Raw genomic sequence first — 26,798 nt, 5'->3', positions numbered from 1 at the left:
TCATTTTCTGCTGTGCTTATTTTTGGCTCTTTAATAGCATGCATAGAAATCATCTATTCTTACAGCCAGCGTATTTTCCTTTCAGAGCGGGCTATCCAAAGCAGTAGCTGCTGATTGCTGGCTTCCCAGATGGACTTCGTATAATCTGACACATGTCTCTTGGCATCTGTGGTCACAGCATGTCCTATTGCTGGCAGTAGGGTACACTGAAAAATAGCTGAGTGTTGGCGCAACAGAGAACTGCCATATTTTTCACACTGACTCTCCTCAGACAGTGCTGCAGGCTAAAGGAAATGGAAAGAGAAAGAGGGACTTGCATTCATGGTACAATTATTTTTAATAGTGTCCTGCACAACAGTGTAAGAATGAAAAGTGAAGCCGAGGCCAAAAATCCCAGGCCATTTAGATATATGAAGACACAAAAGTGGTGCTTAGTGAGATTTTCCTGTGTCCACATCCACATGCACCCTGCCATCACTGAAACTCTGAGCACACATTCTGCCTTGAATTTTGTTCATCTTGATGAAGGCAAGAATTGCAACGGCTTTAACTTGCAGCAAAATGTGACTCTGTGAAATTCTAGCTAGAGGCAATAGTCTCATTAATGTGCTAAAGGAGAGGAAAGGATGGCAGGTAGCTACGTGGATGAGGGACTGGTGACACTGGCTGTATTTCAGCCCAGACACTTAAAGCTTCCAACTGCAGGAATTCCAGCATGGCAGAGGTTGGGGGCACATATATGTCTTCAGAGCCAAACAGCTTTTCTTGTAATCCTCTCCTGCTTGCTATCATAAAATCCTTGCCCTGTAAACAAAAGTCTCCCTCACAATGCCAGAAACAACTTCTGCTTGTCTTTTATAATTAATAACAGGATTGCTGCTATCGTTGATAGCTTCAGCTTCTGGCAGCATGGAAAAGGTTAATTGATAGTAATTTATTTTAACAATGCTGTGCTCCAAAAGTGGGATGAGGGGCAAACCTCTCCCTTGTCCCACTTTGAGGCTACAGATTTGTGCACCCGTTAGGGTTGCTGGCTGAACTGAATCCTGAGCAACAGAGATTTTGGAAGACGGAGAGCTAGACCCGTGCATGAGACGCAAGCCTAAACAGATTGAACTGCCCAATGTGACCCCACTATTTGCCAGATACTGTACAGGGCCATTAATGATGTTGAGCCTGAAAATGCATCATTTAGCAAGCTGTTGGCCTGAAAATAAAAAAGCATTAAATAGTTGCTATTTTTGGCTTGAAGTGCCAATAATGTTGCAAGTCACGGAAAAAAAGGGCTAGGCCAGTTTGTGTTCTTATAAGCTCTAAGGTAGATGAAGTGGAGTTGTGGGCATACGAAGGTATAAATGAGAATGTATTTGCCTGTCTGTGGGTTTTCTTAGACAGTTACTCATTTTACATGCAGTAGGAAAAACAAACAGATGTTGAAGTAAATAGAAGAGATGTAAAGTGGAAAGTCTCAAAGGATGCTTAAAGCAATATTCAGACATGATATAGAGAGATTATTTAGCAAGCAAACCCACTGCCAAGGCTTAAATAAACCTCAGCAGGAGACCCTAGAAAACAACATGAATTCCCAAACAAATAACAACACCAAAGGAGCCTTCTGTTTTCCAGTCCCCAGGGCAGATACCAACAGACAGTACTCTGTCCTCTTCCAGCTGAAGAGAAACCAAGAATTTCTAGCTGGAATAATCAGTCTTATAATAAGGGAGCCGTTTTGCTCCAGATAGCAGTAACTTGTTCCTTCTCTGCCTTTACTTTGCTGCAATCAGCACTGACAAGACTTGCTCTCATCTTGCAGGGTCACCTTACAGGGACAAGATCACCATTGCCATCCTCCAGCTCCAGGAGGAGGGGAAGCTCCACATGATGAAGGAAAAGTGGTGGCGAGGCAATGGCTGTCCTGAGGAGGACAGCAAAGAAGCCAGTGCTCTCGGGGTGGAGAATATTGGGGGCATCTTCATAGTGCTCGCTGCAGGGCTTGTTCTTTCAGTGTTCGTAGCCATTGGTGAATTTATTTATAAATCAAGGAAAAACAGTGATATTGAGCAGGTAAGTCATCCTTTTCCAGCTTGCTGATGTTTCTGGGAGGCTGAGGTCTGTGGTGACTGCATTATGTTTCTTTGCTGGAGTGCAGATTTTGTATTGCTGAACTATCACCATTTGTTTCTGGCACTACAGAGAAATAATTTATTAATAAGAATAGGGAAGCAACTCATCCACAGTCCAATTAGTGCTGTTTAATATAGCAATGCAGAACAAGAGCAATTAATTTCTCAAACTGTTTCTGCTTGATCTTTAAGATTTAGAGTATAAATTACTTTAGAAAAGAATAAAACACCACTTTTTTTTTTTTAATGGCATTAACATCAGCTCTTGAGTAACAACAGGAACGTACTTTCAAATCCCTAGCGTAATTGTTCTTTTGCTCTAGAAAGCATTTCTTTCACAGACAGGGGTTTACACACTCTGTGGTGAAGCACGCACTTCAAAGCAGGGAAACCTGCTGAAATGTGATGGATGCTGCAGCGGAGCAAGATTATTATGGAGCCAAACCAATTCTGGCTATAGCTCCACTGAAGTGTAATGAGTGATTTGAAAATGCAGAGAGGAAACAAAGAAAATGTTATGTACAAATCATGTCTTCAATATTACAGAAGCTTGTGAAATAGAATCTATCATTAAAATTGGGTGTAAACACCCATTTATTGAGACACCAAACACAGTAAAAGAAACAAGATATATAGAGCCACTTAGAGTCTATTCATGAAGCTGCCTACCAACCCTCTCACTCTGACTGCCTTCCCTGGATCTGGTCTGCTGCTGGCAATGTCCTAGACCTTGGTTTGGCTCTATTTGGATCAACTGCTAAAACTGTTCTTGTCCTATTCACTTCAACAGGATGTTTCATAGGAATGAGGGTCATGTTGCACTGCAGGCTTGGTAGACTCTGAGACAGTCACCAAGATGTGGATTCGTATCACCTAACTTCAGGCATGCACTTCTAAGCAAGTTGTTTAAGCTCAGTTTGCACTTAGATAGGAAAGGCAAAAGATTTTCAGTGAGTAGTTCATCCTCGCCATCCAAGGCGTAGTCTTACGAAGCTGATGACATAAATGACAGAAAAGGCGGTCAAGAAAAATAAGCGATGAGTGGAAAGAAGGAGAACATTCTGAACTCTACCTCAGAGATGTGGTTTACACTGATGTAAACTGTTGTACTGATGCTGAGACATGAGAGGGTTTGACATCTGAGTCAGAGCAAGCAGCCAAGGCTGAGGGCCTGGAGAGGACAGTGGCTCATTTTTAAACATTGGATTTTGGATGAAATGAACCACCCTGCAGTGATGTTGAGGCACCGATCTCTCTCTGGTGACAGCAAATAGGACCCAAGGGAACAGTGTGGAACTGTATCAGGGGAGGGTCAGGTTGAGGATTAGGAAAGGGCTGTACACCGAGAGGATGGCTGGGGACTGGAACAGGCTCCCCAGGGCAAAAGTCATGGCCTCCGTTTTGGACAATCCTCTCAGACATAGGGTTTGAATTTGGGGTGGTCCTATATGGAGCCAGGAGTTGGACTCAGTGATCCTTGTGCATCCTTTCCAGCTCAGAATATTCTGTGATTCTACGCCTGTATCTCCTTGTGGTCACAATTAGTTAAGTTTACATGCCCACTGTTCAGACATCTAGAAGGAAGTGATCTGAATCCTAGCAGGCATCTTCATTTTCCAAAAGACTCTTGACGTTATTGTGGGTCCTCGGAACCCAATGCCGCAGTCATTGGGCTTGGTCTTCACAGTGTCCTGCAGAAGAGGGCAGCTCATGACTGTGCAAACTTCTCTGCGTGCCCCTAAGCAAGCCCTCACTAAAAGCAATGTGTACAAACAACGGATGTAACTCAGGCAGGCAATTTTGCAGGCCTTATTAATCGAGGTGTCCTTGTTGTCCTTGTTTGGGAGTAAGTCAGAGAAAAAGGATGGATGCATTTTGCTCGTATTGCAACTTTCTGATAAGCATGCAAACTTTATAGAACAGTTTTAGCACAAAATGAGTGAAGAATATATTGAGATCAAATTAAAGACTCGGGAGTTTTTTATTCAAATAAGTTTTGGAGCGCTATTGCAGATAAAATGCTTAGTGTAAGTACTAAAGTGGTACAGAATATTTTGGAAAATCTTCAGCAGGCTGGGAAAGGCAATGTACCCTTGAAATCTTAATTAAAATAGACCTAAAGCTTTACATCATGAGAGATTGTTAATTTATTTAGCCATTTGTTGGATGAATAACATAATACTCAGGGATGAATATATATATGTACAGTGTCTGTATGTAGTGAAACTGCTACTGTTTCACAGTGATGTATTGCTGATTGTAAGAATGGAAATATTTAGTATGTTAACGTGACAACATAATATATGACTACCGCAGATTTTCCTGTGGAAGTAATTTTAAAGAAAGAAAATTCTGGTGCTTTCAGTGTCATTTTCTGATTTCTCTCCTTTTGCTTTTTTTTCACTCTGGTGATATAAGAAGCTTAGACAGAAAATGCTACACAGTGTATACTATCACTAAGCTAATCCAAAGCATGATTTGCATACAATTTATGACTTTTCCGTTTCCATAAATAGAATCTCTTTTGATTTAAATAGCTTTTGAATCTCATTCTCATGTTTGTTTTTAATTTTACTTCTTTCATTTATTCATTTTCTCCATTTTTTTTTTCTTGCATGCAAGGCCTTTTGTTTCTTTTACGGACTACAGTGTAAGCAAACCCATCCGTCCAACTCCACCTCTGGCACCACCTTATCTACGGAGTTAGACTGTGGCAAGTTAATCCGAGAGGAGAGAGGGATTCGAACACAGCCCTCAATTCATACTGTGTAGTCAGGAAAGAAAAAAGGTGTGTCCAATGAAAGCATTAAACAGTGCACTTAATGACAAAGGTTGTACTCACCAAAACACAGTTAATGTCTTCAAAGTGCCTTTTGCTTCAGCAGGAGATAAGCTTATCTAATGCAAATTGTCAAAGTCTTGGAAATTTGGGCAGTTTAAATGCATATCACAGAAAATAGTTACACCTACAGCAAAGAGTGAGAGCAACAGACTAGAGCAGATTTTAAGAAATACTGTAGTCTCTATGTACAACTGTCATTCTTGTCGTTTCATTGGGTAATTCACTTTTATTTATTTCAGGTAAGAAATATTGTTTACCTCCTTTTCATTTTCAACCAAACTTGAGTAAACCCATGGCAATCTCATTAGTAAAAGCATGGAGAAAAATTTCCTTTGGTCTCTGGTGAAGCATTCAGCAAGCAGGCCAGACAGTTCTCTATAAACCTCAGAAAATAACCTGCAGGCTCCATTAACTTTCTGAACCCCTATTATAAACAGCCAGAGATTTTTAGCAGGCATATATTATTTCTAGTGTCAATATTTAATGAATTTTAATTCATCCATTTAAAATTCATTAGACAACGCCTCCAAGTAACTATCATGGAACAAGATCATATCTATCAGTTAAATTTTATGCTATGTAACCATTAACATTTAAGAACATAATCAGTGAAAGCACCCTCAGGCACTCCCAGTATATATACATACCTTTCATAGCATAACTCTGTTGACTTGGCTTGAGTAATTCATGATGCTCACTGTTGTAAGGCTTTATAACACAGGAAAACCTTTTATAACATAAGTGGCAGTAAAAATCATGATATCAATTTATGTTGAACTGTATAGCCTTGGATTTTTTTTCTTTTTTTCTTTTTTTTTTTTCATATCAAAACACAGATGGAAGCTATTGTACAGGAAGCCGTACTGTATGTTTTCTGTACCCTGGAAGGACATCAGTTTGATTTCCTTCAGTCCTATGCTTGTCTGGGGACTGCCAGAGCAGAAGACAACAGGCTGGATCTGTTGTTGCCTCCGAAAAAACATACGACAACAATTTGAGATAGATACACAAAATGTATAGAAATGCCATCTCGTAGGATATCATGAACCATTGCAAACAACCAAGTTTGCGAAACCTGATTACCTTTTATCTGAATGTCATTATATCCTGTCTTATCTTTGGTTTCACCAATTCATTTTCTACCCCTCACACCTACTTTATGTCTTCTTGCACACTGCAGTTCCTCCTCATCAAACAAGTTAATGATCTGTTTTATTGAGGGGCCATTTCTGGGCTCTACTGCAATTAGAAAACTTGTTCGAGTGGATGCCTTCGTGCTCAATCACCAAAATGCTCCAGCAAAGCTTTGCTGTCCCCTTGGATTGTTTCTCTCATCTCTGGCTCCTGAATAGACTGTGTTTTACTTCTATTCATTTTTCAACTTTTAGTCAGCAGTATTTATAGTGGCAGCAGGCTTAAAGTTGTTGGTTTGGGGTGTTCTTTTTTTATGAAGACATAGTGCTCATGGCTTGACTATAACAGTTCTTCTCTGCCAGTGTTCTTTCATGTATGTGAGTGTTTATGCTCTACTCCAGACACTGCAAGAAACTGGAATTTTAACATGTTTGAACAGAGCCTTGAAAACTTAGGTTCTTCATAAAATGATCCTTCCTAGCAGTGAAGACCTGACGAAGATCTCCAGTATTTCTGATTTTTTAAAAAAGCACTCTTGTCTGTAATTTCCCAGTTGAAGAAACTTAAAACTAATTAAATCCAGCTTCTCTGAACTCTCAGAGTAGAAGGAAAATTACTAATGAGCTTATCTTCATCATTGCTCTGTGCAAGAAATCCATCATCTTGCAGCTTCTACTACATTCCTAATCACTGTTTAAATGAATGCAGGATCCAGAAAGTTTCTGTTACTTTTTGGGTAAACATTTTCACATCTGTCAAGGAAACAGTCACATTGTTAGTGATCGTTTTGCCTGTCTAGGTGTCCCCAGAGGCAACCTCGCAGCCTTCAGCTTGCCTGTGGGAATTACAAAGCAGTTCTGCTTTTCCCTAACTACCTAACTACAACAAAATTATTAAAAAGTTTTTCTTTTTCCTTAGCAGTTATACCAGCAGTTAAGGCAGTGAAGAGCAGGCATGCCAACTGGGAACTAATAAATCTACGTTTGTAAATACAATTTTTGCAAGGTTCACTGTAGGTCCAGAAAAAGCCAGGTGCCTTCAGGTTAATAGCAGGGTTTGAGGAAGTCACAGCCCATGGCATCTCCCACAAAGTGCATGGCACCTGGGAGGAGTCGAACACAGATGTGACAGGCTTTGGGAAGAATTGTTAAAGCCTTAAAAAATGTTCGACCTATCAACACTCTCAGCTTTTAAACTGTTACTCTTTGAACTCTGGCCACAAAAAAATACTCTGTTCACAAATGATTGCAATTGCATTTTCCTCACTTGCAGCCTTGTAACTGCACCTGAGACCTGATGGTCAGACCATGTCCGCTCTCAGGGGTTTGTCAGCACTGAGTTAGCAGCTTTGCCTGTGATGGAAGAGCCACAACAGACTGTCAGCTCTGACAGTACCAGTAGAGCATAACCAGGGCTATTCTGGGAGATAAAATGGTTATAAACCTACCCTTGTGCCATTTTATAGTATTTTTTTTTAATTTTGCCATTGTTGCATTTTGACCAGAGCTCCCAGAATATTCAAATAGTGTCTGCAGAAAAAAAAAAAAATGGCATATTCTTTGATGCATAGAAACCACTGACTTCTGAAAGTAACGGAGTCATGCACAAGCTACTCCCTGTCCATTGCCAGGTCAGTTTGGCTGGGGTCAGTGTTCCTACCTTTATTTAGTTCCATTTGCTGCCTTCATTACACAGTCTGCTGTCCAATTAGGCAAAAATACAGGTGGGAGGATGGAGATAGAATGAGACAGGAGAAGAATGAAAGGAACAAAGGCAGTATGATAGCAGCCTTTCAATATCTAAAGGGGGCTGTGAGAAAGAAGGGGACAGACTATTTAACGGGGTCTGTTGTGGTAGGACAAAGGGAAATGGCTTCAAACTAAAAGAGGGGAGATTTAGATCAGATGTAACGAAGAAGCTGTTTACACTAAGGGTGGAGAGGCAGTGGAAGAGGCTGCCCGGAGAGGTGGTGGATGCCTCATCCCTGCAGATGTTCAAGGTAAGGCTGGACAGTGCTCTGAGCAACCTGATCTAGCTATGGGTGTTCAAGTTCATGATGTAGATGACCTTTAAAATTCCCTTCCAACTGAAACAATTCTACGATTCTGTTATTCTGTGAGTATGATCACCATTTGAGAGAGCTAGGATCAGAGTGGCTTAGCAACACACTTGCACCATACAGCTAGAACAAGCACACCAATCATGCTTTCTACATCTGGATTGATATTTCCTCAAAGTACTGCCACAGTGTAGTGTCCTTGTGCCATCTCTCTTGAATTAAAGCTTTGAAGATTCACATCTTTAGCTCTTTGGGAACAAAAAAGTAGAAGAAAAAAAATCCCTATCTCAGTGACGTTCTTGCAAAAAATATTTTTTGTTAAGCTATCGGGTCTATAAATACCTTCTCTTCTTCAGACATCAACTTGAGCCCATCCATTGAGAGACCATAACCTCACCTCCAAACATGACTGTAGCCAGCTGTGCCTGCAGTGAGCAGCCCTGTTTGCATTTGATGGCTTCTGAGATCAGCAAGTAGCTTTACTGATTTTTTAATTTTTAATTTTTTTGTGTAAACAGGAAGCTGAGGAGCAGTTTATATAATTGAAAAGCAGTTAAAATAATCCATGGATTATTGTGACACTGTTTTGACAGTCACCGTTCAATAGACTCTGACAGTTTAAAATCCTTCATTTAGTGATCTCCTCATGCAATTAGCCATTAGTGACAGAACACTCAAACAGATTCTTAATGTGCTGCAACAGCAGCTCACTCACTAGGAGAAACTATTTTGGATGTTTCTCCTTCAGTGCACTAGGAAAAAACAAATCACTTTTCTTTCAGCAGAAGACATATGTCAGTGTCCCAGCGATGAGTTTTTCACACTGAGGAAGGCACAGCAGGAGAAAAACCTTGTTTTCTGCACTTCCTCCTCCATGGCTGAGCTAGTCAGGTGTTCTCCCCAAATAAAATCTAGCCGACGTCCTTCGATTTTCATAATTCTCAGTTCTCCAGCACAGCACACTAATGGTTTTTTTGTTTGTTTGTTGCTTAGTTGTTTGGCTTTCTTCTGCCTGTTTGATTTTTTTTTTCAAAGTGTTAAAAAAACAATTGAAGAATCTTGTCCTCAGTGGTAGGTAGCAGGATTTTGATAAAGTCTAACTACAGATTATTTTTTTAGTAATTTCTAACTTATTTTATGCAATCCATTGAATTCTGAATCTGTAATTACCCTAAAGCTTAGTACAGTCTTCTGTATGGGAGTGTAAGGAAGGATTTGAGATCTTCATGAGGATGCTTTTCATCCTGCTGCAATGACCAAAGGGCAAAGAGGAAGAATCTCAAACAAAAATGAGGCCTAAATCCATTCTGTTTGTAAAAGATTTCCTTTAACTTTCACAGGCCATGTCCTGCACGATTTTGGCACTGCTAGGGTGAGAAAGTCAATCATAACATAAAACTTATTATTCTGTTGTTAAATATATTGCTATATTCCTAGTCTCTCTTTTTTGGAGAGACCCCAGAAGTGGTCTCAACAACACGCTAAAAAAACCAGTAAGGTTATTAAAGAAACCATTTTGGTCTGGCTATCCAAATACGAGATTAAAAGAACAGTATCTTACCCCTATAAGTGAAATTTGAATGTCATTGTTCTCTTTCTAAAGGCTTCTACAGTCATGGTGTTGTTCAGAGGGCTGTCTTGGGAGTTGCTAAAGATGGTGTTTCTTGTCTATGAAGTAACTTTTCAAGTAACTATGAAGTAACTTTTCAAGTAACTCCTAAGGCATTCTGGTAAAGTTTGTATTTGCTCTATGTCATCATTCACTATTGCTTGAAAAAATCAGGGCAATTCCAGTTTTCAAACATCTGCTCAGTATCCTGATTACATGCACAAGCTTTGAGATAAATAAGACATTGAGCCATTTTTCCTAGGACTCAGAAGAAAGCTCTTTTCATATCTGCCCTTCTGACCTTCTGAATGATTAACCAGAACCCTAAAACTTCAGAGTATCATCTCAGATGGCTCTTTTAGACAACCTTAAGCTATCTATGAAGGCAGAGGTAGAGAAAGACCTGCGTATAGCAGGCTTTTAATGCTCTTTGCCACCTCCAATAGGTTTTCTCAAAGGTGGCAGTATTTCAGATACAGAGATATACATAAAATTGATTGGGGTTGTAATTATATCCATGACCACTGGAATATCTTTGAAAGATCAGTTCAATATCTCTTTAATTCAGTGCTTCAGGTTGAAAGCGGAACCAGTGGGGTGTTTCACAAGTCATGAAGCTAGATGTTCAAAAGTTCATTTACATAATGTCAGCAAATGTCTATATGCTGATGTAAGTGACCTTCATGAGACTACTTTGCTGATATGAAATTAAAAGATATTGTGACAATTGCCTCGTCTGACTAATACAAATCAGTTTGGAAAATTTGATTACAAACATATTAACAAGGCAGTAAAACTGAACTATTTCTTCTGCAGAAATCATCCCTGCATGCACATTGCAGAGATTGATGACTATTGTTAAGAGCACACACACAACATGCAGGTTGGTAAGAAGAACAGGGGAAAAGAAATAAGCCTGATCAATCTGACAAATGTTTAATATTTTCCTTTCCTTGTTTTCCTTGGAGTTCCAGAATCACTTGGTAATCTAGATGTTGAAAGTTCAGTTAAAACTAAGACAGTATAGAGAAATTATCCATGCTAGGTTAGCTAGTTAGAATATATACTTCTATTAGTTTGGAAGTAAGTGGTTCTATGCTTTACAAAGCCTGAAGCAATATACAAATAATTATGTATTAAGATGATACCTGTTTCACCTGCTGCTTCCAGAGGACGTAGGGCCACAGCAGACACCATTGACTCTAACTCCAGTAACACCAGAATTCCCATTTTACATTATCTAAGGGGTTATTTAAATGATAATTGCACCTGCACTGTCCAGGCTATTATTTGAAAAAAAAAGTAGCACAGTGTCCTGGATCATGACTGCCATACTTTGGGTCTGGCATGAATTTATTTTAGTTTGATTTAAGTATACTTAAGAATTTCAGATGAGCAAAATTAAGCATCTCAAAGATAAAACATGTTAAATTCCAGATGCAACAGTTTATGGGATCTTTGCATGCAGCTCATCCCACAAATGGATGTGCTGACACCTGCAAGATCGTATACCTTCAGCCACAGACACACTGATACACTGATGTCTTGGGCTCATTTGCAAAATCAGGGTTACAAACTACTCCCAGAGAGTTCATACAAGACAGGAAGAAGCACAGTGTGAGGAGTTCACTACTCAGGAATCCCTTTGCTACTTTAAATAAATGATCTAGCCTTTATCCAGGTTATCCTAACTCTCTCTTTTGCATTTGAAAATATTCCTCTGGAATACCCAGCTACTAGAAATGTAGGATTTTCTCTTCTTTTTCTCTTCTTCCAAAATCATATTGAGTTATACTTTTTTTAACCCGGTGTAACTGAAATCACCATTGAGTTATTAGAGGTTAAGGACTGAACACTACTCTCCTTCCACTGGTATCACTGGCAGAAGATAATTCATATTTGATATAAAGAATCATGTCTGTGTGCTATTGCTCTCATTCGACAAGAATTGTTGAATTAACCAGATGTGTTAGAACTGAGCAGTTCTGCAGTTCTAGAAAGGCTTTGGTAGAGGGATTTATTCAGCATGGTGGAGGTAAGGTGGTTAAAGCTTTGTTTCACACTGCTACCATCACTTCATTTTATGTATCAATAATCTATACATATTTGCATGAAACAATCTTTTGCCTTGCTAGATACTTCCATTGAAAGCCTCTTTGTGCTTTTTGTGCTACAAGTAATTATTCCAGCAGAAGATTGTAAAAGATTTTTCCACTTACCTGAAATGCCTTTGTTAATGTTTTGATGGTAGAAAGAAAAAAGATTTCTGTTTGCTTTCTAAACTATTCAGCTACCTCATTCTTGTGGTAATTTCTCTCCTTTCTTTGACACAAAACATTTTAAAAAGATTCTTTCCAAAGAGAGGAGAGGATTGAAAAGTATGTTGTATTTTGCAATTGCCTATTAATTTAGTGAAGAGAACATAACTAAACCACAAAGAAATCTTTGTTTTCTTTAGTACTCACAATTCTGTGGGGCTAAGGTACATGTGATTTTTAAAAAAAGAAGATCTTTTTCTCTTTTAAGGTCAGAAGGAAAGTTACCTGCTGAGAAAGGGTAAGTTTTATTATGTGAAGCAAACGAAACATCACAAATCTATCTGTGTAGAACTTGAGAAACATTAATATCAGCTTTAGTTAAGCCAAAATTAAATTTCAGTGGAAGCCAAGTTAGGCAAAAAAATGTGACTTATAGACTTCACCTGTTAGAAATTAGGGACTTGCTCAAAGCTGACAGAACTCACCAGAGAAGCTTCCTGATCCTGCCTTTAATTGCTGAGATCCTTTCCTCTAAGAGCCACGATTTGGTCAGAAGGTATGTTTGAACTCTGTCTTCAATGAAAAATGTCTAATGCAATTTCTACGTCCCAACAGTGTCTTTCTTTCAATGCTATAATGGAGGAGCTTGGCATTTCACTCAAGCATCAGAAGAAGTTAAAAAAAAGGTCAAGAACTAAGGCAAAGTCTTCGTTCACAAGTATCCTTACTTGCCACCAGAGGAGGACATTGAGGAAAGAAACCATAGCGTGAGCAGGAGAGGCCCCTGGGAGGAAATATCAAGAACAGAAACAGAACAAAAACTTTGCTGCCTACAAGTTGATTGTGGTGGGATTTCTGAAATACAGACATTTATCTTGTTCTTCAGAAATTCTCCGTGGTTTCTTTTTTTTTTTTATAATCTAGAGGTACAACAGTTTAAATGCTCACATAGACTGATGTACTGCTACTAATCATCTGGGAAGTGTCTCACTATTTCTTTTGAGATGGATTTGTATGCTCATCTGGTTTGCATCTCTCTTCCCCTCCCCATGCATCGCTGTATGTGCTTTCTAAATAAATAAATAAACAAGAGACAGGGATCTTTTTTCCAATAATCTGGGAGTGATATCTTTTTTTTTTTTCTTCTGAAGAAGAGATTACAGTTCTGCTGAGTACAGTTGTTTAGAAACTCCTGTCCAGATAACCAAAATAAGAATCTGTACAATTATCTCCTAAACAACAACTACAAAAATGTATGAAATACTAAGGCATCAAAGAATGACTTATTCTTACTTTTCTCTGAAGCTGAAAAAACACTCTTCAGGTTCTTATCTGTCAGTAACTTGGTTTTCCGTCTCTCTTTCTTATTTATTTTAAAATGAGATAATTTAGTAATGCCATGGCTCCAGGTGCTAGATGTTCAAAAGGAAAATCCAAAGATCACAAAAGTAATGATCAGTGAACAAGCAAAGGCAACACTGACATCATCACAGTGCCATACCCTCCAGCTCCTAATACCAATAAAATTATTCTTAACTTCAAAATGAAAATCACCTAGAAAATAGAGCAAAGAATATTCAATTTATAACAAGCCTTAAACAGAAAAATAACATCTGACAGAGATGTAGCCAGTGCTCTAGCTGGGGAGCAGGACCTTGCGGTCCTATGCATTTGGTTGGGTATGGGCTCAGGGCAGTCTCAGCACTATGACCACTTCTAGACTTAATGCAAGACTGGAAAAAGGGAACCAGAAAACTAAGCTACCATTTGCTTTTCTGCACAATGCATGGAGCTGGGTGAGACTAAATTGTGTCAACAGTGTTCGCTTTAGACTTTGTTGGTGTTCATTACATGAGTGTTCAGCAAAGTGTCAAGTCTTATTGTCCTTCTTATATCCCCCCAGGGAACTTATTGCTTACCATTAACTACTTTTGCCTTGTATCCATGTCCATTTTCTCTGCAAAAGCAGACAGATATGGTGGAAATTGTTGTGTGAAGAAATCTCTCCTCCATCTTTTCCTCACAGAACCACCCTGTGCAGCCCCCGCTGACTATGGCTGGGTCAATCTGAAAAAGAATGACATTACTCACAAAAGCCCTGCTTGAAAAGTGATACATTCATTTCTATATTATTATAGGTAAGAATGCACCTCAGTTCACTTAGGCTTTCCACAGGAATCGGGTTCCCTAAAATGCATGACGTTATCATTGCTTTGCCCAACACTTTCTGTTATTACTCCATATACTTCTCAGAACAGGATGCCCCAGATTAGATATGCTCTTCCATTTGAAGTCTTACCCATGTGGAGGTGGGCAAAAGAACTGCTTAATGTATCTCAAAGGCAGTGCCATTGCTCATACACTTTGTGATGAGGTCTGCTTTGATTTGACTGGGTAAAGCAAGTGAGCCCTCGGTGGTACAGGCAGTGATGATTTCAGCCCAAGTTTAAGGCTGTGTCCATACAGAAAGGCTTCTTTGTTTTTTACCAGACTGGTGCTCAAGTATCTCAGTTTGTCCAGAACAGTTTGTCCTCAGCGTTGCTTTTTGCCTTAACCAGCTTGGTAGTACTTTTGAATTTAGCAAACACACCTACTAAAGACAAAGTATAAAGGAGACCTGGCTACCCTGTAAATCCCCCCATTTTGACAGTGAAGCTCTGAGAGTTAATAGGACAGTTCCACATTTTCAGCTACCACACAGAACATGTCATCTGTCCTATCGCCCTACTTGTTTATGAAAATATCACATAGGACAAGATCAAAAACTTATTAAAATTGAGATGGAGGAGCTCTTCCCTCACCCGCAGGGCTCATTAAGCTGTTAAAGAAGAAAATTCATCAGACTAACAAGACTTGGATTTGACAGATTCATATTAACTCTTGCTCATTTCCAACCAATTACTTATAAAGCAGTTAGTTTATACCAGTGTGTCCAGGCACCCACAGTTAAGCTATCTGGCTCAAAACTTCCCAGATTCTTTTTTTTTTTCCCACTGAAGACATAAATTATGATTCTTACTTTCCAGCATTTCCTACTTATCCTCCATGAGTTTGTCTCAGAGAGTTCAGAGCAGTCAGCCTGTGGGAAAGCAGAAACAGTCTTTTATAGTGACTACAGTAGAAAGCTCAAATCAGTGCTTGCATTTGGGAAGCTTAGTCTGTTGCCTACTGCAGTAACATGTTGAGTTGATAAGCAGTAATTAAGAAAAACAGCCCCTGAATGCTCATAGAAGATCTCATAAAACCGTACCTTCATCTTTCTGAAAGTAGTTTATGTCATCATCAGGTTACAAACAGGCCTTTCAGACCACCATCATGCTTGAAAAGCAAGTTATTATTTTTCAGTCTGAGTAACTCTATCACTCTGCCAATCACAGCCTTCAGCTAAGATATTTTTAAATGAATAGGTTCAAAGTGATAAAAGATTTATAATCAGGCCCTTTTTTTTAAAATGATGACTCTTCTGTGGCTTAGACCTTGAGGTTAAAGAAATTCAAGTTCAGTTTTTTAAAATATCTATTAATGTTTTCCTGAAACTAAGAGATAGTATTTTGTTTATTGCTTTTTACATTTCAGCTTTCCCATTAGTGGCCTACCCCTTAAAAAAAAAAAAAAAAAAAAAAAAAGATTATGGGAAAAAAGAAACTATTTTTGCTGTCTGGGAAGAAAAATGTGGGGAACAATAAATAAAGCATATTTGGTTCTTCTTTATTTTCTTTTTTTTCCCTTTTTAATAGCTTGAAAGACTCACAGCATATTAGAAAGTCTCTATGTTAATCTCATATGGCACCCTACCAAACTACACTTACTGCAATGGAGCTAACCAGCCTGCCATGATTTCACGAAGTAACACATCTCTATGTGTGGCTGTGCCCTTCTCTGCCATCCCCAGGAATGAAGGTTCATGATGGGTTATAAAATCCACTTCAATATAAATTTTCCCAGAAATGGGGTGGACACTAGGTGGGAACTACCCAGTGAAATGCAGTTCTGAAAAACCTCTGAGCAGATGCAGACCACTGACACAACCCACTCCTCTGTTTCCTCTGTTGGCATTTTCATGTCACCACTGTCATGGCCTGTAACTCCTATGCTAACTGGCCTCCTTTTGAGAAACTACAGAAAGGATTAACAGGAGACAGTGAAGGAACTGAAAGGACACCTGCTCTCACTGTTTGCTTGTGCCTCAGGCCAACAGTGACCTGGTGCTGGCACCTGATGTGTCCCTATGCCCACACCTTGTATTGACCATGAGCAGTGCTCAGAGTGCCCATGGACATGTGGGATGCCTGCACGAGGGCTTGAAATCAATCTATCTTTCACCTTGGTTCAACAGAGTATTTGATATTTCAGCTAGTTAAAACTGCAGCTAAGGAAGATGCTTTGGTATCCATCTAAATCCCACTAGTATTTGAGGATTCAGCCATGGACTCTTCTGATTTGGAGCTGGGACCTTTTCTAACCTCTTCAAAAAACACTAAGGTCACTGGTTAGACTGCTCACATGCTACTCACAGACAGGTCCCAGCTCCACATACCCACGCGCATACAGTCCACTCACAGATACACATCTCATCTTATTTTCTCTACATAGATTTGTTTAAAACAAACAAACAAACAAAAATCTTTTTTAAAGCACCTTCACTTCCATGTCACTGCAAACATTTTCCTTCAGTTCAGATTCTAATTGTAAATTCATGACACAGCTGAAAAAGCCGTTTTGTCTTGAGGGAGGAGGGACAAGCACGGGGCAATCTTACACATCGACATGGTAGCAAACATGATTACTGTGACCTTTTCACTGTATCCCAATAAATATTTTTTCCTGCCTCTTTTCCTGCATGGCAGCATGCAGTACAAGATAAGCCTGATTAGAGATTATGCATTAGGAAAGCAAATGTCCTCATCAGATCTCTGTCTTGGCAGCAGCAGGCATGCATCCTCATTGTTTATAAAAGAGAAATACAATACTCACTGATGCTGTTGAATGGCTTTAACGTGTTTCATTCCAGAAATGGCCGTGTTTTGATGTTAAGTGATCTTTCCTATACAACTACCCACCACCAGACTGTGGTCTTACTAAGGGCTATTAAACATCCATTAACTTCCTTGAGAAAGCAGCAAGGCAGGCTCAGTGGAAAAGAGAGAATATTGGAAACATGTAGGCAACTGTTTAAGCTGTGTGCACAGGGCCTAGGCCAACAGTATGATTGATAAGCTACTGCAAAACAAATGAGGATCAGCTTATTGCCTTCTGAGCCCCTTGTCAGAGGACTGCATCTTGTGGGTCTGCTGTGAACCTGTAATCCCATGGGGCATTTATTGACTGCTGAGCTTGTACCTTAATTGCTCTCTGTCAGGCTTGCAGGAGTCACAATTTCTCAAGGATTAGAGCTGCCACTGTTTAAAGATACGTCACTTACACCTGTCAAACAACTGTGATTTTATTTCAACCCCATCTATTGATAAAGATGTGTGTTTTTTGTCTGTTGAATTCTGATTCCTGTTTGCCTCTCTTAACCTCCCCCAATTCAAGCTCTATTATCATTAATGCAATCGCTATACAGCCATCCCTGGTAAAACATGAAGCTCACCCTCTCATTTCTAGACTTTGACAGCCCAAGAGATGAAACCCGCACATCAGTCACCCATTCATGATGTGCCCAGAAACCAGCAGCAGCTGCTAAGAGCCAGTGGTATGAGGCAACCTTACAGATATGGTAGCCTCCAGCTTGGACAAGCTGATGTCTGGGAGAAAGCTGCATTTCCAGCCTGACTCTGAAAAATGAAAACAGCAGACAGAAAGACCTCAGATTCCCCCAAGCTGCCTAGAAAGCCCTGGGTACCGTATCAGCTCTCTCAAGTCCCCATAAATGTTGACAAGTAAGGATGCTGAACCACAGTCTGCAGGATTGAACACATATCAGTCCTACAAACACTGAGAGGAAGGGGCAGGCACCTCACTCCCCCATCCTGCCCATAGGAGCCTTTCAGACACAGCTGGCCATCTTAAAAATTGTCTAGCCCCATTATTGCTGTCACCCTGTGGCAAGCCAGCTGTGCTCAGTAAGGACTGCATGCCCTTATTCCTCTCCTCCCCTCATGGTGGAGGAGGAATGCTCAGTCAAGAGCAAGAGTATCATGTACCACTGAGAGCATGTGGGTAACCCTGCTCTGCAAGGACAAAAAAACTCAGCATGTTGATCGTGCTGCTGGGTCATTTAAAGGCTCCTTGCAACTGCGCCTTCAGTGCTGAAGAGACCAAGAAATACACTGAAAAGAGACTACTAAAGAAGAAAAGTATCTTGAACTAGCCAGTAGAGCCATAAATTTCACATAACAGCTGAGAGTACTGACACCAGCGCAGCAGGAGCACGCAGGTGCTAGACACCAAGTGCTGTGCATTATCCTAATGAATCACAATTACAGAAACACCTGAACCAGAAAACGCTGTGCTCATCCTTTCTGAAATGCATACAAGCATGAAGCAGCCTGTAACACTCCCTCGACTCCCCAGTGGTTTCAGATAAGGTGCTGCTTGGAAGCAGGTAGGTTTGCTTCAGAAAGATCCATGTCACTTTACTGAGTACACATCATTAGCCAATATTTTCCTTTGACTTCAGGCTCCACACAGCACCACCCAAAAATCCAAACCCTATGTCTGATAGCGTCATCCAAACTCTCCTTGAACTTGGGCACCTGGGGCCGTGCCCACTGCCCTGGGCAGCCTGTTCCATGCCCACCGCCCTCTGGTGCAGACCCTTTCCCTAACCCCCAGCTGCCCCTCCCCTGACGCAGCTCCATGCCGTTCCTTCGGGCCCTGTCGCTGTCACAGAGAGCAGAGCTCAGCGCTGCCCCTCCGCTCCCTGTGAGGAGCTGCAGCTGCCATGAGGCCTTCCCTCAGCTCCTCTGCTCTGGGCTGGACACACTGAGGGACCTCAGCTGCTCCTAATATGTCTTGCCCTCTAGATGTCTGCAATTCATTTTCCCCTCCCCAAGCAACTCCTAGTTCCTTTCTTCCTAGGAAGGAGAACAGGGCTGGCCTGGCCTACAATGTGTTTGTGAGCCTACAGCCACTCAGCTTCAGTGCACAGCCTCCACCCACCAAGAGAGAGATGTCACAAGGCACTGTGTTGCAATAAGTGACGTTCCCAGTGCTGTCTGTCCCAGTGGCTCTGGGAAGGGCAGAGTCCATAAACACAGGGCAAGTACACAGGGACTTCTAGAGGAGGTCTCTCTCCCTGCTTCACCTCCCAGCCAGACCAGGGTAGCTGTGCCTCTCTGTGCAGGTCTGTGTCCTTGGGGCACAACCTGAGCTGACAGACAAAGGGCAATGTTCAGCAGAGAGGGACAAGGACAAAGTTGGCTCTATTAGTTTCCTGTATTTTGGAGCAGTGTGCTGCCAGAAGCTGCAGGCATACAACACCTGGGAGGCTGCCATGACAGCCCTGTATCTCTACCACCTCCAAATTCAAGGGCACTTGAGCATCTTCTATGGAAACAGGGATTTTGCTATTTAATAGCCCCAAAATACAGCAGGGAGAACTCTTCACCTTAAATACCTTAAGGAGCATTACTAAAGATGGATGAAGTGCTAAAAGCTGGGATGTTACTGATTGCAGAGGAAGGTGATGGGGTGCATTTATGATGTTACTGGGTCTGCTCTCCACTTGCAGATGAGCTCCAGCCCACTGAGCTGTTATTCAGACTGGTGAATAGTTTAAATAACACTGTTACTCATTAGTTGATACTTTTATATATCCTTTGGGTGCTGCCAACAACTGACATCATACACCTTCTACTTATAATATGTATAGTAAAGGTGACACTGTAAGAGACCTAGATTTTCTTTTTCCAGTTGGGTTTTCTATAAAATAAAGCTGTCACTTTTTTTTTTTTTTTTTTTTTTTTTTGTGTGTGTGTGTGTGTGTGTGGTTTTGGTACTTAGTTTTCTGAAAAGCATGTACACTCAGCAAAAGCATCCCATGGTTTCTGAAAACTGAGAAAAACAAGCGATTATCAAGTGATTGATTAGGACATCCCAAAAGCAAACAGAAGTTTTCATCCTAGAGCTGCCTACCATCTCTTCCTGGAAGCTACAAGGCTAAGAAAATATTCTGATCTCAAAAAACAGTGAGGCAAGACCAGATGAGAGCACTGTGGATATTTCAACCTTGAGAAGAGGTGAAGCAAACTAGCACAACTGGAAGGAGAAAAAACATATCACAGAGAAATGGGTTGCTGTTTTTTGCAGGATAACAATGAAGATGACAAAGATGTTGAAAGCTTTGTTCTGGCAAGCCAGTAGTGAGCTCCTTCATTCCCAAGCAACAACAGTGGGAAATTTTTAGTGAATTTTCCATAGATGGCATTGAAACTTCCTCCCACAGGATTTTACTCATGCACAAAACACCAGACTGCTGAAAATACAGACTAGAGAAACTTCTCTCTTGTCCAGAACACTCCAGTAACCCTGTGAATAGTTAACTCTTCTTGTTAGTGTAGAGGAAAAGATGCCTTAGTTTTAGTGTGTGAGCACTGAAGGTAATCTAGCAAAAGTCTCCTTTCAGTGAGTCAAGTATGAGCTACGCTATTTAAAGAATTTGGATGCTCAAAGATACAGTTAGATCCTAGCAGAATATTCAAAAGCAGTTGCTTATATCAAAATATTTTCTTTTTACCCCAAAAGTAAACAGTGAACAGTACCTTCTTAGTGTGATTTAGCTTAACTCTAATTCCTTACCTATCGCATCTCTGGAAACGGAGCAACATGGGAGTTCACATTTAAAGCAGCCTGTTAAAGGAAACCCTAATACATTTCTTATGAAGGTTATCCCTGTTCCACAATTCCTGTTTTCATTTTCAGTCACCTTTATTCTGTGATGAAATTGAATTTTATATAAACACGAGTGTCCCCAAAAGCTTTCATTCCAGATTTCTACAATATATTGGTATTTCCCTTTCGTTTGGTAGTTATCAAATGTTCAGGTTTTATAAAGATATGCTCAGAGAAGTAGAGGGCTGAACTCTTCCCTGACACTTGGAAAGAGATGCAGAAATGTTTGAAAAGATAATTTTAGTATGATTTGTAAAGCTCCTGCACCTGCAAAAACCAAATGTCATGTCTATGTTGAATCAAACTAGCAAGCTAATTTAATGGTGCCTATCAAAGTGCATACCATATTTCAACAATTATTTTTTAAATTATAGCATTTGCAAGTGCCGCTAGGGGAGACCAGTGTAACCTTTAGTATCTGGAGGTAGATTAGCCACTTACTCTTCCTTGCTTAGAAGCTGTTGCCCCACACCTAATGAAACCATAAGGCCAAACAGAAGGATTTTTTCTCCTTTTTGTAGACAGCACTGAATCCTGTTCCCTTCAAAGAAATCAGTGTCTCTTGAGAAGACACAGCCTTAAATGCTCAGAGGAAGACAAACAGGTTGCCTAACAAGTGAACAGCAAGAAATACTGCTGCCACAGTCACCTTAAGCTTCAATCACCCTTCTGCAGGTCCGCACGTTTACAGTTTCTTAATTGCTAGTGCAGTAGTTTTTCATGGGCTACCGGCTCTAAATGAAAATGGAGGCTTTACATCAGAAGGAATGATGTCTTTAGCAGTTAATCTCTCTAATCACAGGCTTTCCTAACTGCTAATCTAGCATTTTGTTATCCAACAGGGATTTACCCGGTTTCATTCAATCAGATTGTATGTAAGATTAACGGCTTGCTCAGAGGGCAGAGGCTGGGTATCAGTCTCTCGTGGGCTGAGGCGGGACGATGTGGAGGACATCTGCACCATGCAAATCCTCCCAGAGGATTTCCCACTCAGAGGTGTTGAGTAGGTTGCCATTTATTTTTTAAAAACATTGTGCACACCGGTGAATCTGCATCTTCACTGGAACAACCACAAAAATGAAGTGGTTCTGTTTTTTTTTTTTTTTTAAGAGGGTAGAAGAGAAAGTACAAGGATCAACTTTCATATGCATTTGACAGATGCTTCTCGTCAGAAAGATGTCACTCAGAAAAGACAGCTTTTTTTAAAGATTCACTTGTTTTCTGCTTCCATAACTCCCTCTTCAAAACAAATAGATGTGTTTTTTTTTTTTAATTAAAATCCAGTTTCATGATAGATTAAATAATCATCCTATGATGATTAAATCAGAGTCTGAGCATTTCTGGAGGATGCTTTGAAGTGTGAGAAAAGCTTTTCTGGCATGCTGTCACCATTCCTTCTCTTCTGTAACTATCTTGTTACAGAACTATCTCTCTTTCTTCATACAAAAAATATAACCCCAGTCAAGGATTGAACTTTGCCAGGTAATCTCTATCCATTGCATGTCTAAGTTATCTGCCCGTTTCAGTGCATATCTGGAGCACAATAACTGCAACCCATTTAGAAGGCCCTCCGATAGTGCAGTGATATAAAGTCAGATACAAAAGCTCATATGACGGTTTAATTAGTGACAGAAAACTTGTCCAATTATTGATGGCTAAATTATCTTTTACTGTTTGTGTTCTTAGCATGCAAAGTACCCTGATCTGCACAAAGCTTGGGTGCGGTGATGTTTTAAATGTCTAGTCTTGCTTTTTTATAAAAAAATAGGTGAACTGGAAGGCTATCCTTAGCAGCAGCACTTAGTGACTGAAGCCATAATCAAAATCATAGAATCATAGAATCATAGAATTGCTCATGTTGGAAAAGACCTTAAAGATCATCAAGAAAATAAAAATAATAATTCAAAATAAAATTGTCTTCGTGCAATACCTAATTAGCATGATATATTTGAAACTGTTATCTAAAGGCTAAATTCAGTTATTATAACACCTTTTGTTCTGTAAAACAAATATCAGGCTCGATATAAGGAGAAATTTCTTCTCAGAAAGAGCAGTGAGGCAGTGGCACAGGCTGCCCAGGGAGGTGGTGGAGTCACCGTCCCTGGAGGTGTTCAAGAGCCGTGTGGATGTGGCACTGAGGGACATGGTCAGTGGGCATGGTGGGAGTGGGCTGGGAGTTGGACTAGGTGATCTTAGAGATCTTTTCCAACCTTAATGATTCTACTACTCTATGTATTCCTTCTATTGATTTTAATGAATCTAATGCTAAGTAAGAGACATTCAAAAGGAGGAAACATGAATTATTTATATTGCTTTTGGCTTTATCTCTGCGAGTAAGTTACCAGAGCATCAGCAATATATCCACCTCATATGCATGACTTTTTAAAAAATTTAAAAGCTGGAAAAACATGGAAAAATACCCAAAAATGCACTGTTCTACCTCTGTTGGAAATGCCATCCTGAAAGCAAACGCTCGTAACAGCAGTTTAGCTTACTTCCCTACCACAGAGTAGAGAGGCTGAAGAGCCTCTTGGATCGTCCTGTGCAGGTATGGACCCATGAAAGCAAGCCGACAGTGTTCAACGGGGACACTAGAGGAGGATGCAGAGTTGCCTAGTACCACAACTGGAGGCCATTTTAATCTGTACACTATTGCCAAAGCTAACATATCTAAACTGTGCTGAATTATGCAGTTGATTCTGCTTGTTTTTTTTCTGTATTAGAATCTATTTTGCAGGATAGACACATGCCCCTCTTGCCCAGTACCAATTTCCATCAGGGCTTAACCAACTTTAACTACTTGAAATACATCCCTAGGACTGAAATTCAACAGATTTCTGGGATGTGGACACTTGAGTCTGATCAGTAAAATATAAATTGTTTCTACACTTTACAGACTGTCTGGATGCCACATAGTCAGCTGTTCTATGAAAAAAACTTGAAACAAAAGTAGCTGATAACAAATCCAACATTTTTTTAAAATGACAAGCTGTGACTGTGGGAAAAACTTACAATCAAGAAATTAATTTTCTAAGTTCATCAGCATTATCCTAGCAAGACAACGCGCAATACTGAACCACTTTTGTATGCAGCAGTGGCACAACAGGCAAGAAGCTTACAGAGAGATTATTTTTAGTCACTGAAGAACCAAGTCATTCATACACCTAATGGGTTATATGCCTAATAAAAGACTGGCTGCATCTCCTTTATTGTCCCAAGGAACTAGTTCTTTGGGAATATATCACATCAAACAAAATGTCAAAACAGACATTAAGTATTTTATTATCAATTCACCATTTTCATAAATAATTTGAACAGTGGAAGACAATAAACATTTGCAAAGTAGCCTAACTTGGCAGTATCAACAAACTCTCAGGAGGGCTTCTTGAGCCGGAAGCTCTGCCTGGCATACAGCTAGGAGCAGCTTTCCCCTGCTGCCCTGGGACAACATATAGCTCACGAAGGCATTGCTGCACTGAGTGACCTCCTGCTTCTACTTTCACTAATGCTTGCCATGCCAAAATGCCAGGATGGATGTGTTGATCCCCTCTCAAACATGGATGCCTGAACACCCCCCAAATGGGCACTGTGCCTCCCTACGCTCAGTGCCCAGAAAAAGGACCTGGCTCAGTCCTACCATGGGTTCCTCACCCAGCCACTATGGATGGGAAGAAGGTCCCATCCAATGGCTGAGTAAAACAGGGAAAGTGAAGGGAAATGTAATGTGGCCAAGGCAGAGATGTGCTAGAACGTACTTCATTTAGTTAGTGGTACACAGCTCATAGCATGCTGCAAGTTCCCACAATCTACAGGAAGAGATAAACTGTATCTCAAGAGTTAGAAAGTACGGATAACACACCTCAGCAAAATCTTTGAGCCTGACCATTTATATCACAGAGCAATAAGCTGAAGTAAAAGTGGTTCCTGCTGATGGTTAACTAATGACCTTTAATTAGGGCATGCATAAAGCACAGCAGAAGCTCATTATGCAGCTATGGGGCAGAAGTGTGACTGATAGGAAAAATGTACTGAAAAGGTATTATGACTCCAAAACTCACCCTGGGGCAAGGAAAGTTTCCTCAGAATGGTCAGAAGTAAGCTTGCCATGGAGAAGCAGAGATTGAAAGCACTGAGCATAGAGCTGGCAAGCAAACGGAGATGTGAAGCAAGTTGGCTTAGTGGAACAGATCTGTCAGAGAAGAATGAACAAGCGCCATGAGCGCATCAAGGCAAAGCTACACTCCACTCACATTGCACCATAAAGCAATATGCATTTCCAATTCGAAGTGAGCTCCAAGCCTATTCTTAAGCCTTCTTTGTCAGAAAAAAATCCAGTAATTGGAAAAAAATATGACAGGGTACTTGGATAAAGATGGCTCGGCAACATACTTTTCACCCCACCTTCATCCTGCTTCCCTGAGAATGCTGGGTGGCTGGATTTCCCTTTACATGTCTCTGCAGCCCTGAATTGTAATTATACTTTGCCGCGGATTTTCCAGAGATTTAGAGCCGAATGCTACACGGTGCGGGAAGCATGACAATCTCAATATGAGTACGCAAGCTTCAACTTTAATGGAGTACTTCACAACATATATAGAAACTGAGTTACACCTGGCAAACTGCCATTGGTGGGGCTACCCCAGCCCCATCCTCTGATTGGTGATTACAACTTGTTGAACAAACAAAGCCAAACAGCAACCACCCCCCTGTGCCCAACAGTTAACCTCCTGATACTTCTGTCCTTGGGCTCCGCCCCACCCAAGGACCCCTAGGCCCTGCCAACCGTCCACCCAGAACTACTCCATACACACACTCTGCAGTACTTCCTTGCTCGTACAGTCACTCAAGTGATCCGTGGCCACCCTAATCCTGCAACAATACTTTCTGTTTCCTGGGATGGAGGCCTTGACAGAGCAAATGTGGTGGGAACGAATATGGGAGCTGACAAGGTGGTGTAACAGCTAATCTCAATGCAAATGGAAGTAGAGCTCAAGTCTCGCCTAGAGCTCAAGGGCTATATTTTGAAACAACCAGAAAAACACTTAACTCCTTTACATGTCACTATACTTTCAATGAAGTATAAGGAAAAATCCAAATTTGTGGTTATTATACAAATATTTTCTCTTTAGAGGTTTGACCCAACGTATTCCCTAAACCAGTGACATGGATCTACAAAGAGGATGATTTTATGCAGAAAGAAACTCCTGGATTGAGGATAGAAAGTACAGTTATGTTAATAAGATCAAACGTGTCCTTTCTGTACAATCCACACATCTGATATTATTTATAGCAGAGCTATGCCCAGATTAGATCAGCCAAGGCACATGGACGAAGTGACTTTCCATGAAAAATATTTTCTACATTTAGCTGAGGTTAACAATTTTCCCAGAATTTACATGAGAATCTGCATACCATTTACACTTGGTTAACTATTATTTGGCAGACTATTTGTGCAATGAATTGCTGACATTTTGAAAGCAGCTATTTGATGATTTAACATAGACCTAAAACGTGACCTTTGATTTATACAAAACGCATATAAAGTGGGTAAAATGAGTTGCTGAACTTACTGCATATGTCTTGTCAAACGGCTAGTCTTCCTATTTATTTTTCTGGCCTCCTCATCGCTGAACTTCTCTGAAGAAAGATTTTGGTGGGTTTCTTTTTTTGATACAGATTTGAGCATCATCCATTCTGCAGTGCTGTTTCAAAATGTCACTAAACAATGATGCCAATCCAGAGCCAAAGTAGTTTCAAGACATGCCATTCTTAATATTAATAGATGATCATTGTTTATTCAATTTAGCCAGTGCTGTTGATTTTTTTTTAATAAATGACTGGACTTCTACATTTATTTAAGAAATCCATCATCTCTGCAAGTATTCACATACCATGGTAGTTAAAGTCTAATATTATTCTTCATTTTAAGCTAGAAAAA

The 26,798-nt window shown here is 40.3% G+C and overlaps 1 protein-coding gene and 1 long non-coding RNA gene across 3 annotated transcripts in view; one reads left to right on the top strand and one right to left on the bottom strand.

Annotated features, from left to right (window-relative positions):
* The window catches only part of GRIK1 (glutamate ionotropic receptor kainate type subunit 1), an 87,853-nt gene extending 74,713 nt beyond the window's left edge, over nt 1–13,140 (top strand). The window contains exons 15-17 of one of the 2 annotated variants that reach the window (XM_021404017.1): nt 1,814–2,064; nt 4,746–4,911; nt 12,641–12,777. In XM_021404017.1, the coding sequence (XP_021259692.1) occupies nt 1,814–2,064; nt 4,746–4,895 (401 nt within the window). In that variant the 3' untranslated portion in view covers nt 4,896–4,911; nt 12,641–12,777. Of the gene's footprint in view, nt 1–1,813; nt 2,065–4,745; nt 4,912–12,640 lie in introns of both variants that reach the window. The other variant, XM_021404026.1, reaches the window with a different exon arrangement.
* On the bottom strand, nt 13,223–18,795 carry LOC110402232. Its single transcript, XR_002440987.1, has 3 exons — nt 17,000–18,795; nt 15,045–15,104; nt 13,223–14,092 (listed from the first exon to the last, which is right to left on the bottom strand). It is a non-coding gene; the product is annotated as an uncharacterized LOC110402232 (long non-coding RNA).

This window comes from Numida meleagris, chromosome 1 (assembly GCF_002078875.1).
Source record: "Numida meleagris isolate 19003 breed g44 Domestic line chromosome 1, NumMel1.0, whole genome shotgun sequence".
Classification (NCBI taxonomy): Eukaryota; Metazoa; Chordata; class Aves; order Galliformes; family Numididae; genus Numida; species Numida meleagris.
Note: the sequence above shows the minus strand (reverse complement) of the source record. Positions and strands in the feature narration are given on the sequence as shown.